Source organism: Balaenoptera musculus, chromosome 2 (genome assembly GCF_009873245.2).
Source record: "Balaenoptera musculus isolate JJ_BM4_2016_0621 chromosome 2, mBalMus1.pri.v3, whole genome shotgun sequence".
Lineage (NCBI taxonomy): Eukaryota > Metazoa > Chordata > Mammalia > Artiodactyla > Balaenopteridae > Balaenoptera > Balaenoptera musculus.
In genome coordinates, this window is record NC_045786.1 from 61,495,858 (window position 1) to 61,509,442 (window position 13,585).

The 13,585-nt window shown below is 54.0% G+C and overlaps 1 protein-coding gene across 1 annotated transcript in view; it reads left to right on the plus strand.

Annotated features, from left to right (window-relative positions):
• Window positions 1-5,270, plus strand: part of HCN4 (hyperpolarization activated cyclic nucleotide gated potassium channel 4) — a 40,293-nt gene extending 35,023 nt beyond the window's left edge. The window contains exons 4-8 of the mRNA XM_036843528.1: window positions 446-664; window positions 2,695-2,841; window positions 2,946-3,186; window positions 3,526-3,690; window positions 3,808-5,270. Of these exons, the coding sequence (XP_036699423.1) occupies window positions 446-664; window positions 2,695-2,841; window positions 2,946-3,186; window positions 3,526-3,690; window positions 3,808-5,270 (2,235 nt within the window). The remainder of the gene's footprint in view (window positions 1-445; window positions 665-2,694; window positions 2,842-2,945; window positions 3,187-3,525; window positions 3,691-3,807) is intronic.
• The last annotated feature ends 8,315 nt before the right edge of the window (window positions 5,271-13,585 follow it).

Here is a 13,585-nt window from a genome sequence, read left to right on the forward strand (position 1 = left end):
AATGGGCTTCACTTGGCAGTACTTTGGTGCGGAGAATGGAGCTGCTTTGGCGAGCTCAGGACAGCAGGGTGGCCCAGCCTGGAGCCCTGGCTGCCCCCGGGCTGAGAGGTCCCGGGGTGTGGAGGTGGTGGGGTGTTAGGCTGGCGCCCATCCCTTCGCTGGGGCTTCTGGTCTGAGCCCTGCCCCTCCACTGCCAGAGAAAGGTCTAAGTGAGGGATTCACTTGGTCACCATGGGCAGCCAGTGTGGGCCTCCCTGCCCCTCACCCAAGGCTTTCAGCCAACAGCAAGGTTGTAAGCCCAGGCCTCAGCCACTGGGAAAGTTAGGCTGAGGGGTGGGAGGTAGCAGGGACTTTTCTAGCTCCTCGTGAGAAGGGCCCGCCCTCTCCTTGGCCCGGGTCCATCCCACCCCTCCCCCAATCTGTCCACCTTTGCGTCTGTCCACAGAACAACTCGTGGGGAAAGCAGTACTCCTACGCCCTCTTCAAGGCCATGAGCCACATGCTGTGCATCGGGTATGGCCGGCAGGCCCCGGTGGGCATGTCGGACGTCTGGCTCACCATGCTTAGCATGATCGTGGGTGCCACCTGCTACGCCATGTTCATCGGCCACGCCACCGCCCTCATCCAGTCTCTGGACTCCTCCCGGCGCCAGTACCAGGAGAAGGTAGGCTGGAACACTGGGGTCCACCCTGGGCTCTCTCAGGAGAACCTGCCCGTCACTCCTTCCCACAGGGAGCACAGGCTGCCAGCCACGGGGCCCCCGAGGGTCCAGCCCCCTGTGATGGGGGCTCCCGTGTGGATGACAGAGGGTGGGGACCCCTCCTAGGTGAGAACTACTTCAGCTCCCCAGCCTTAAACCTCTAAGTGTCTTTTTATTTGTACCCCGCTTTCCTCCTGCTGAAACTGGGGGCTTGTCTCTCCTGACTGAGGGCCCCTTTCGCTCCTGACCTCCCCACCCCGTGCCCACTATCCCCTCCAGCCTCCTCCTCTCTGAGGGCCTTCCCATCAGCATTGAAACTTGCTCCGTCTCTCCCTTCTTAAAAACGTCTGTCCCTCCACCATCATCGGGCTTTGCCTGCTATCTTTTCTGCTGTCTGCCTCTTTTTCATGGACAAATTCCTAAAACCAACCGACCAACCAAAAAACTCGCATTGTTTATGGCTGCTGAATCCACTTGCTTCTCTCAGCCCACTGAGTCTGAGGTTACCTCTACCCTCCGTGTTGCTGAAGCCAGTGGGTCCTTTGGGGTCCTTGTCTTGCTTGGCCTCTGACAGTTTTGACTCCCTGCTTGGCTTCGCACTTGTTTCCATGACCACGCACTCTCCATTCCCTTCCCTGCTCTCCTTGGCTGGCTCGTCTTCTCAGTCATCCCACATTGGGCCCCTGCTGGCGTGGGCCCAGCTCTCTGCTTCTCTCTCCCCCATCTTCCTAGGGGCTGCTCTTTTCCCACCTCACCCTCACCCCACGCTCTGTGTCCATCTCAGTGCAGTGGGACCCAAATAGTATAATCAGCCCCCACCTCTTTCCTCAGCCCCACACTACCTGATGCCTCCCTGGACCTCAGCCTCACCATGTCCAAAATGAGAACAGTCTCCTGCCTTCTCCACTGCAAACCTCCACTCTTGTCTGTCTTGTTAGTGGATACAGTGGCGCAGACGCCCAGGCCAGAAACCAGGAGCCATCTTTGATGCTTGTTAATGGCTGCCCCCGTTGTCATCTCCCTCCCCTTTATCCTGGCCAGCCCCTGCCTGGGTCACAGCAGCTGGAAGAACGTTAGAGAACTTCAGCTCCCAGCTCTCAGTTCCTTTTTGTCATCTCTCTGCAGCCGTGTCCCCACCTCTTTGGAGCGCTAGTACGTGAAAATAGACTCCCCTGTTTCTGATTGTTCCTGGGGTACAGGGACTTCCCTTACATCTCAGTGTGGGGAAAATCTGTTCTTGCCTGATTGTGCCTCCTGTGCCAGCCATGCTCCTGAAGATCCCCGCTCTCCACCCACAATCCAGGGATGGCTGGAGCAGCACCCACCATCACCCCCGGGGTGAACAGGAGCGTTTCTTATTTGGTTAAGCCCTGGGCACTTAGATTCACAAATCTCTTGTCCCCAAACCTCTTTTTAAGGCCCCTGCTCTACTCAGCCCCTCTCCTGGGCTGGAGTTGCTCTTCAACAAAAGACAGCCTCAGCCGAGGCCATGTTTGGATACATGCCCCACCTGATGGGTCAGGCATCCTGGCTTCAGCCTCCAATCCCTCTAACCCACTGCAGCCCATTCTGCTGCCTCTGCCAGTTTGTTACAACTGCTGGGAAACAGCTCCTTCTAGAGTCTGTGGGCGAGGCCTCTCTGGTCCACAGTGTAACACAGAAGAGACCGACATTTAGAGGAAACTCGATCGACCTCCTGGTCAGTGGGCCTCCTGTAACTGGGAGGTGGACAGTCCCTATTGTCCCCCGGCTGTCTTCACAGTATTGAACGTGGTGAGGACTGGACGCTCTGATGGCGCCCCTCCTCCACTCCAAGCGGCTGGGAGTCAGGGCCACACCCACACCGAGGACCTCAATCTCACAGGTCGGCCATAAAGGCCCACAGGGTCTGTGCCAGCTCTGGTCACCAGCAGCCGAGACAGGGTGGTGCGAGCTGGGGCAGTGGGGCCGGCTGGCTAGGAGGTAACGCCCTCTCCCTCTCTCCTGGGACTCAGTACAAGCAGGTGGAGCAGTACATGTCCTTCCACAAGCTCCCGCCCGACACCCGGCAGCGCATCCACGACTACTACGAGCACCGCTACCAGGGCAAGATGTTCGACGAGGAGAGCATCCTGGGCGAGCTGAGCGAGCCGCTGCGGGAGGTGAGCTTTGTGGCTGCCGGCCCGGGAGGGGGTCCAGGCCTTCCTGCTGGGCGGCTCCCCTCACCTCCACCTCCCTTTCTCAATCCACCCTGTCTGGGGAGCAGGAGATCATCAACTTTAACTGCCGAAAGCTGGTGGCCTCCATGCCGCTGTTTGCCAACGCGGACCCCAACTTTGTGACCTCCATGCTGACCAAGCTGCGCTTCGAGGTCTTCCAGCCGGGGGACTACATCATCCGCGAAGGCACCATCGGCAAGAAGATGTACTTCATCCAGCACGGGGTGGTCAGCGTGCTCACCAAGGGCAACAAGGAGACCAAGCTGGCAGATGGCTCCTATTTTGGAGGTGAGGCAGCCAAGGGGCCCTGGGGGGACAGGGCAATGGGCTGGAGAGACACCGAGGATGACATCGCAGACCCTCACGCCACTGCCTGGAGGTGGGTGTCCGTGAGCCCAGGACAGGGGTGGTCCCAGAGACGGGAAAGACAGTCTGTCACCCATTTGGTTGGGGGCTGGCATCCCCGATGCGGTCACGGCCTAGGGGTGGGGCCTTGTGAGCCTGTCCAGCTTCTGTCCCAGACAGCGCGGCCCCAGGTCAGGGTGGGGTGGGGGATCCTTTGGAGTCTGCCGGGGACCCCCCCACCACACACCCTCCCCCCCCCCATGACTCCTGCCGTCCTGGCAGAGATCTGCCTGCTGACGCGGGGCCGGCGCACAGCCAGCGTGAGGGCTGACACCTACTGCCGCCTCTACTCGCTGAGCGTGGACAACTTCAACGAGGTCCTGGAGGAGTACCCCATGATGCGGCGGGCCTTCGAGACGGTGGCGCTGGACCGCCTGGACCGCATCGGTGAGGCAGCCCGGCGGGAGGAGGGAGGGAGGGCGGATTTCCCCCGCCGCACAGGCCGGGCGGGCTCCCCTCTCCTCCGACCCTACCCTGAGCTCCTGCTCTTGTTCTGTGGCCCAGGCAAGAAGAACTCCATCCTCCTCCACAAAGTCCAGCACGACCTCAACTCAGGCGTCTTCAACTACCAGGAGAACGAGATCATCCAGCAGATCGTGCAGCACGACCGGGAGATGGCGCACTGCGCCCACCGCGTCCAGGCCGCCGCCTCTGCCACGCCGACCCCCACGCCCGTCATCTGGACCCCGCTGATCCAGGCGCCGCTGCAGGCCGCCGCCGCCACCACCTCCGTGGCCATCGCGCTCACCCACCACCCGCGCCTGCCCGCCGCCATCTTCCGGCCTCCCCCGGGGCCCGGGCTGGGCGGCCTCGGGGCCGGGCAGACGCCCCGGCACCTGAAGCGGCTGCAGTCCCTGATCCCGTCGGCGCTGGGCTCCGCCTCGCCCGCCAGCAGCCCGTCGCAGGTGGACACGCCGTCTTCCTCCTCCTTCCACATCCAACAGCTGGCTGGATTCTCTGCACCCGCCGGACTGAGCCCGCTCCTGCCCTCGTCCAGCTCTTCCCCGCCGCCTGGGGTCGGCAGCTCCTCCTCGGCACCCACGCCATCCGCCGCGGCCGCGGCCGCCGCCGCCACAGCCGGGTTTGGCCACTTCCACAAGGCGCTGGGAGGCTCCCTGTCCTCCTCGGACTCTCCCCTGCTCACCCCACTGCAGCCGGGTGCCCGCTCCCCGCAGGCCAACCAGCTGGCGCCCCCGCTGCCCGGGGCCCGGGGCGGCCTGGGACTGGCGGAGCACTTCCTGCCGCCCCCAGCCTCGGCCAGGTCCCCGTCGTCCAGCCCCGGGCAGCTGGGCCAGCCTCCCGGGGAGCTGTCCCCGGGTCTGGCCGCCGGCCCACCAAGTACGCCAGAGACACCCCCGCGGCAGCCTGAGCGGCTGTCCTTTGCGGCAGGGGCCTCAGGGGGGGCCTCTCCTGTAGCCTTTACCCCCCGAGGAGGTCTCAGCCCCCCTGGCCACAGCCCAGGCCCTCCAAGAACTTTCCCAAGTGCCCCTCCCCGGGCCTCCGGCTCCCACGGTTCCTTGCTCCTGCCTCCGGCATCCAGCCCCCCGCCACCCCAAGTCCCCCAGCGCCGGGGCACCCCGCCCCTCACCCCGGGCCGCCTCACCCAGGACCTCAAGCTCATCTCAGCCTCCCAGCCGGCCCTACCCCAGGACGGGGCACAGACTCTCCGCAGAGCCTCCCCGCACTCCTCTGGGGAGTCCGTGGCTGCCTTCCCGCTCTTTCCCAGAGGCGGGGCCGGCAGCGGGGGCAGCGGGGGCCTCGGTCTCCCCGGGAGGCCCTATGGTGCCGTCCCTGGCCAGCACGTCACTCTGCCTCGGAAGACATCCTCAGGTTCTTTGCCACCCCCTCTTTCTTTATTTGGGGCAAGAGCCACCTCTTCTGGGGGGCCCCCTCTGACTGCTGCTCCCCAGAGGGAACCTGGGGCCAGGTCTGAGCCAGTGCGCTCCAAACTGCCCTCCAATCTATGAGCTGCGCTCCCTCCCTCCCTCCTTCTCTCCTCTTTTTTTCTCCTTTCTTCCTTCAGGTTTAACTGTGATTAGGAGATATACCAATAACAATAATAATTACCATTAAAAAACCCACACCAGAAAAACAAAAGACAGCAGAAAATAACCAGGTATTCTTAGAGCTATAGAATTTTGGTCACTTGCTTTTATAGACTATTTTAATACTCAGCACTAGAGGGAGGGGGGAGGGGAGGGGAGCAGGCAGGGCCCAAATGCAAAAGTGAGAGGAAGGCAGGTGGGTTCTCTGGGGCTTGGCAAGGGTGGGGGTGACCCATGTTTGGGGTTCCTAGAGCAGACTTGTCATTGTATTCATTTTAGGGCAAGAGCCACCACGGGGCCCTTAGCTGTGAACCTGGAGCCCCACTCTGCTGGGGGTCATTTCATTCCTCCAGGAAGGGCTGCCCTTGGGTTTGTTCCTGGGGAGCCGCAGCCGCCTGAGTCCTTGGGACAAACGGGCCAGGGCCCTGAGAGTCTTGCATTTTTTCTACTGTAAACTTAGCAAGATATGTATATGAATATGTATATGTATATATATGTAAGATGTGTATATGTATAGTTATGTAGTGCTCTGTAGAGCCATGTGGATAGCCACTCACATGTGTGCACATGTGTGTGCAATCTAGTTTAACCCCATGTTAAACACCCCCATGCCAGGACACCCAGGTCACCTTACATCCAGCAACCTGCCTTGGCCCGCAGGCTGGGCACCACAGGGCCTGGGGGGAAGTATTCTCTCCAGTCCTCAGGGAAGAGGACCCCCCAGGCCTCTCAGCAGGCTCCCCTCTCTCCCCATCTCTGGTCTCAAAACCAGTCCCAGCCCGACCTCTCACGTGGAAGCAGAAGACTCCAGGCCGTGCCTCTCCTTTCCTGTAGGGCCTCAAGCACATCCCATCACCTCTGTGGCCCTCAGTTTTCCCATCTGTACAGGGGGAGGTGAGGGAAGCTTCTATTTATTGAGTCTGCTCTGTGCCAAGCACTGGTTTAGCACTTTACACACGTTAACTTCTTCAATTTTACATAGGCCAGGAGGTGTAGTTACTTTGATTCTTCCCATTTCACAGATAAGGAAACCAAGTTTTGGTAATTATTCCAGAATCACATAACTACAAGTGGCAGAGCTGGGACTGATCTGAGATTGTAATCCTGGCCTACCTGAGGCCAAAGCCGATGTTCCTTTCATGAGAAAATTGTGTTGAGAGGGGCTGAATTCGACAGACCAGATTTTAGAGGTAATCAGACCTGACTTCGAATCCCAGACCTGCCACTTCTTAGCTGCGTGACCTTGGGCAAGTTAGCTGAGCTTTCTGAGTCTGTTTCCCCATTTGTAAAATGGGAATACTTATGGTACCACCTCACAGGACCTATGAGGACCAGATAAGAAAAGTAGTACGTGTGAAATGCCCAGCCCAGTGCCTTGCACATACCATAGTAGGTGCTCAGTAAATCATGTTTCTTCTGCCCCCTTCTGATGTGCCCAGCGCATTGCCCCAGCGAGCTATGGTGAGAGCCTGGGGAGCTTTGGCTGCGGCCTCCAGGGCTTATGATCTCAGGACACAGGAGGTGGCTGGAACTTTCTAAGGGCCTAAGGAAGGTGTGTGGCCAGTGGTGGGCTTGAGCCAGGCCTCCAGGTGTGGGAAGAGTTAGAGGGAGGGAAGGAAGGAGGGAGGGAGGCAGGGGGTTGGATGGAGTGCACAGTGGGGACATGACTGAGGTGGATGTGGAGTTGTGGAGTCAGGGGCTTTGGGAAGAGATCCAGAGGCTGGATGGTCAGAGGGAAGGCCTTAGATGACAGGCTAAGGGGACTGACCTTGATTCTGAAGGCAACTAGGAGCCAGAAGCAGGTCCAGAGCGGGGGCCATTGTGAAAGCAGCTCAGACACCTGCCAGAGCCAAGGCCAGTGGTCTGCCCACTGCCTAAAGGGCAGGAGGAGGTTAGGCTGCCAAGACCTGATTAATGAGGAGGGCTGGTACTGCCTTGTCCATCTAGACCCCTCCTCCATACTCTTAAGCCGGAATGTTGACAAGATCAGGTTTTGTCCTGGGATGTGGACAAAATTTCTCCATAGATGGGTCACAGGGAGTGTGAGGCAATAATCCAGGGAAGAAGAGAGTGAAGGATCCTGGGATCTTAGGGAGAGACGAGGAGCCCCCTGACCTTGGTCTCTACTGGGCAGGAGAAGCCCCCTTGGGCCCAGGGAGTTCTCAGAGCTGGAAGTAGCAGCACACTCAACTTGAGTTCTGCACCCACCTCTGCCCCCCAAGGAAGGCAGCAGGACTTGATCCAAACTCAGTCTAGTCCTGGAGGGGGCAGGGGCGGGGAGGGAATAGGAGTTGGGTGGAGGGTCCAGGCCCATGAGTAGTGGGGACCCTCTACACACACACACACACACACACACACACACACACACACACACACACACACACACACACACACGAGGGAATAGGAGTTGGGTGGAGGGTCCAGGCCCATGAGTAGTGGGGACCCTCTACACACACACACACACACACACACACACACACACACACACACGTGTTTATAAAAAGCTCTGACTCAGCCCAGCCACCCCAGAGACTGGGAAAGCCAGGTCCGGTCAGTGGGCCCTCCCATCCCCAATCTCCCACAAGCAATTTTCAAATCTTCCATTTTTAAAACAGAAAACGGTAAATGCGCCAAGTTGTATATTTTATTTAAATAAAAAAATTCCAGTAGATGCTGCCTTCTTCTAGGGCCCAGGGATTGGGATGGGGGGAATTCGGGAGCCTCAGGAGCCAGGCCGTGGAGGGCAGTGGGACATGGTCCCTAGAGCGCGGGGCGCTTGTGTGCACAAGCCTGTGCCCCCAAGAGCAGGGAGGCAAAGCTACAAGGGAGTGCGAGGTCTGGCTGTGGACAGAAGCTCGCACTGTGGGCGGGGCTGACGAGAGTCATTAAGGAGGAGGGTGAGAAAGAGAGTATGTGTCCTTTGTCTGCTAGTGTAGGTGCAAGACCCTGACTCAGGTCCTTCCTACCGCAGCTGTGGGGCTGCAGAGTCCCTGGGACTCCTTGGTGCTCCCTGAAGGAGGAGGGTAGTCAGTGTGCGTGTGAACTGCAGTTGGATACTGAAGAGGGAGATGCCCTCTTAGCTTGATTAGATGGGCCCTCAGAAGATGAAGGGTGGCTGGGGGACAAAAGGTGACCAGGCTGGGGGGCGGATGTCATGGCCAGGACAAAAGGTTGCTTTTCAGAGCGGCCATAGAGGGGCCACAGCCCATGGGCTCCTGCTGGGGTTGGGGAATCTGAGAGGCCTCACTGTTAGGAGGTGTGGCACCTACTCCCCACTGCGGTAGGAGGGGTAAGCCTGACCCCCAGACCCTCTGCAAAGCCTTCAGATGGCCGCCTCTCCCACCCCTGGCCACAGAGGGTCCCCGAGGGCCCTTGGAGCTGGACCTCGCCGTGTAGGAGAGAGGCAGTGATCCTCCGCTGGAAAAGCGAAGTCCCAGGGGCTCCCAGCGTGGCGCAAAGATTGCTGTGTAGCCCGCCCTCCGGAGGGGAAAGTCCTCAGAAAAGGGCAGGGAACCCGTCCCCATCCCCATCCCCATCACTGATTGCTTAGTCGATGCTGTTGCCACGGTAACCGGCCTGGGAGTCCCGTTGCTAAGGAGGCAGCTCAGCAGGCCCTGCGTCCCCATGACAACTGCCCCCTGCGGCCCAGGCAGCGGTGGGTCCTCGGGACGTGCAGGGGGAGGGCACGGCAGGATGCAGGCCTGGCCTCTGGGTCTATGGGGAGGACTTTGTGGACAGACAGCAACTGGGGGGTGGCAGGGATTAGCTGCGGGCCCAGCCAAACCGCAAGGGGTAGATCCAGGAGACTCACCCCCACCGACCCTACGCTGGATCCACCCCAGGCCCACACAGGACCTTGTTCCTCCACTGGGGCCTGGAGCAACACCAGTCACTATCTTCTCTGTTCCCTGACTTCAAAAGGTCAGCAGTCTGCTTAGTCAGCACCTACTGTGTGCTAGGCACTTGGTGCTTTCCTGTTCTCTTATTCCATCCTCACAACAACTCTAAGGGGGTAAGAATTAGCCTCAATTACAGTGAGCCAAAGGGCACCGACTCAAACCTTGTCCCTCCCATTGGTGGTACGTACCAAGGGCTGGGTGGTAGGAGCAGTCTGTCTGTGCAGGCAAGAAAAGGTGCATAGTCTGTAGAGAATTTAAAAACAAGAATAAAAATGACGAAAAGTGGTTTGCTTCCTCTTATCTTTCACCATCACCAGCTACCAGCGATTCTGAACAGTCAGTGATAAAATACTCCTCCCCACCATGGCAGACAGCCAGCCCCCCCTAGAAATGCCACCGAACCCCCTGCTTTGACTCCAGCGAAAACCTGCCATGCTTAACAGTTGCCAGCACCGGGGGAAGGTCTGAAGGCATCCTCTCTGCACTAGTAGGGCTAAACCAGATTGGGATTTTTAAAAGAACATTTAGAAGTTTAATAAAATCCCTCCCTTGACTCCATGTCTCTTCCCAGCTGCCGCTCCCTTCTTCTCAGCCAAACTTCTTGAGATTTGTCTGGACTCCCCACCCTCATTTCCCTTCCTCTGAGTCACATCTTCTTCCACTGCAATCTGGCTCCCACCTCTTCTACACAGAACAGCTGGGTCCTCCATGGCCCTCACTGTGAAATCCAGGGCGGATTCCTCCGCTTTGTCCTGCTGCCCTCCCAGCAGTGTGCGGCCTGCTGACCAGCCCTCCCCAGCTTTCAGGACCTGCTCTCCTCTCGCTGCTCTGCCTTTCTGTTCAGCCTCAGCCTCAGAAGTAAGGGTTCTTTCTCCTGAGGCTCAGTGCTTCTGGGCCCCTGGCTGTGACCCCCATCTTCTCACTCCACATGTGCTTCCTGGAAGCCTCACCTGTGCCCATGGCTTCCCCAGATTTCCCCCTCAGTTCAGGCCCCCACATCCCCTGAGCTTCAGCCTGGGTGTCTGCTGCTGCTGCTGCCCCTAAGCGGTTCCTCACCCTTTTCTGGTCAACCATGGTCCTTTTACTCTTTCTTGAGTTTGCAGCTCCCAGTGCATTACAGAGTGAGTCCTCTCCAACCCGGCCCTCCCCCTGCTGATTTTGCATTTTCAGTCTTCTCTTGAGGGTGGAATATTTCATACACACAGAAGAAGATATAAACATAATAAATACTTAATATTAAAAATGTGATAAACAGCCATGCACCAATCACTTGGTTTAAAAAATAGAACATAAGGCATACCTTTGAAGGCATCTGCTGGTCCCCATCTGAATCCCTCTCTCGCTCTCCAAGAGAAACCACTCAGCTGAACTTTAATTTTAGCACCCTGTTACTTCTCATGATACTTTTTACTACAGAAATAAAATGTCTCCAAACAACGTGTTCAGTTGTGTACCAAGGTGGAAGGGTGGGGATTGGAAGTAGTTGTCTTTGTGGGGAGGAGAGTTTTGTCCACAGTATTGCTCAGAATTGCTGATGCACGGGGATGAGCAGCAGCAGATTGAGTTAGTCCGTTTTATTATTGTTTTAAATTTCTTTACAAATAACGTACCTTTTCATTGACTGCACTGGGGTGGGCCATACCTCTTCCACTTTCATATACCACTGAGTGTATTGTAAATTTTCAAACTTTATGTAAGTGGCATCCTGCTGTATGTATTCTTTAGTAATCTGCTTTTTTTTCATTTAGTCCTGTAATTTTGAGAGCTTGTTGATGCATGGAGCATAGTGTACTCATCTTTACTGCTGTATAGCATTCTGGTATATGAATACGCCACCACTGACATATGTGTTCTTCGGGAGACAGATATTTCAGTCATTTCCAGTTCTCACTATTCCAGACACTGTTGCTACAGACGTTCTTGTTTGTGGCTCCTGGTACAGATGTGTCAGAGCATGTAAACTCCGCATCTAGGAGTGGAAGAACTAAGTCATAGGGTGACTTAATCTTCACTTAACAAGATAATGCGAAGCCGTTTTAACTAGTTCTAACAATTTACACTCCCACCTGCAGGGCATGAGAGTTACTCTTAATCCACATTCTTGCCAATGATTACAATCATCAGACTTTCTTATTTTTCCCAGTCTAGTGATATCTAGTTGTGTTTTAATGTGCAAATCCCTAATTACTAGTAAGGCTGAATTTTTTTTGCATATTCATTTGCCATTTATGTTTCCTCTTCTGAGCAGTATTTTTTCATGTATTTCGCCTGATTTCCTGTTTTTGTCTTTTTGTTGATTCGTAAGAGTTTTACACACATACATCTATTTGTTCATTGTATGTGTTGTAAATATCTTCTTCCAGTGTATGGCTTATATTTTCTTTTTTTTGGTGTTCTTTGATGAATAGAAGTTTTACATTTTAATGAGATCAAGATTAGTGATTTTTTTAAAAAAAGTCTAGTACTTCCTTAGTGCCTTTTTTGCTGGTTTAAGAAACCTATCTTCCTCTGTTGTTTTAAAGATATTCTTCTATATTAATTTTTAAACCTGTGAAGCGTTGCTTTTCACGTTTACTTAACCTACTTGACCTAGACTTTGGGTATGATGTCAGGACATGGTTCAATTTCATTTTTGCCCCATATGGACAACCAATTGTTCCTACCAATTTACAATGTTACTTATATATCACATCTATGTCAAAGCTCTCTATTCAGTGCCATTAGCTTGTCTATCCTTGTTCAAACTGTCTTAGTTACTGTGGCTTTATAAAGTGTGTAGATCTTAGTAGAGCCACCTTCTTCTTCTTAAGGCATATCTTGGCTACTCTAGTCTCTTTGTGCTACCATATACTTTGTACAATCAGTTTGTTAAGATGCATGAAGAACTCAGTGGACTTCTGCTTTGAAATTACATGAACGTTATTATTAAAATTTGTATTCCTATGGATGAATGGGGTACAACTCTCCCCACATTTGGGTCTTCTTTAATGTTTCTTTTGTATTAGGGCAATTAGCACTAGTGACCCCAACAGAAAAAGCCCAAAATTTCAACGGTTTAACACAATGAAGATTTATTCCAGCTCAGGTAAATTCCCCTGCAGGCCAGGCAACCACTATCCTTATTGATACCAACTTGATCCTGTGGTCTCCAAGATCACGTGGAAGAAGAAGAGAGAACTGGAAGAGATGACGGATTCTGAACTACTTCTCTCCGGCCGTGACACACCTCACTTCCTCTCATGCTCGGTCATCGCCTGGCCACAACGTAACTGCAAAGGAGGCTGCTCTATATGGGGGGAGCACATGGAATATTTGCGGGGCATTAACTGTCTCTGCCAAATCTTTCACATGGCTTTATAGTTTTCTTCATGAAGGTTTGTGCATTTTGTTAGATTTATTCCTAGTACCTTTTATTTTTGTTGCCATTGCTAATGTATCTATTTATATTTAACAAAAGTCACCACTTTTCAGTGTACAGGTCATTGGGTTTTGACAAGTTTACTCAGTCCTTAGAACCACTTCAACAGTTAAGATAATGAACATTTCCGTCACTCCTCCAAATTCTCTCCCGTCCCTTTGCAGTCAGTCTCCTACTCCTGACTCCTGGCAATCTGCTTTCTGTCACTAAAGTTTTGCCTTTTTTAGAATTTCATATAAATGGAATCATAAAGTATGTCATCTCTTGTGTCTGGTTTCTTTCATTCAGTCTAAAGCCTTTAAGGCCTGTCCATGTGGTTGTGTGTATTGTGGAGCAACCTTCCCTGGCACAAATATGCCAGGATTTGTTTATTCCTTTACCCACTGGTGAACAGTTGGGTTGTTTCCAGTTGGGCTATTAAGAATAAAGCTCCTATGAACATGCATGTTCAAGTCTTCACGTGTACATGGATTTTCATTTTTCCCTAGTGGCACTGTTGGGTCATTTGGTAAGTATACGTTTAAACTTTGTAAGACACCACCAGATTACCTTCCAGCGCTGGAATACTGCTTTGCATTCCCACCAGCAACTGCATGAGAGTTCCAGTTACTGCAGATCTTTGCAATACTTGATCTTGTCTTTTATTTTTACCATTCAAGATGGTGTGTTATGTTAACTCCTGGTTTTAATTTCCATTTCCATAATGACTAAAGATGCTGAGCAGCTTTTTTGAGCGTTTGTTTGCTATCTATATGTGTTCTTTGGTAAAGTGACTGTTCAAATCTTTACCCATTTGTTTTCACTGGGGCATTTGTTTCTTATTATCAAATTATAAATAATATATTCAGGATACAAGTCCTTTATAAGATATATGTTTTGCAGATATTTTCTCCCAGTTTATGGCTTGCCTTTTCATTTCC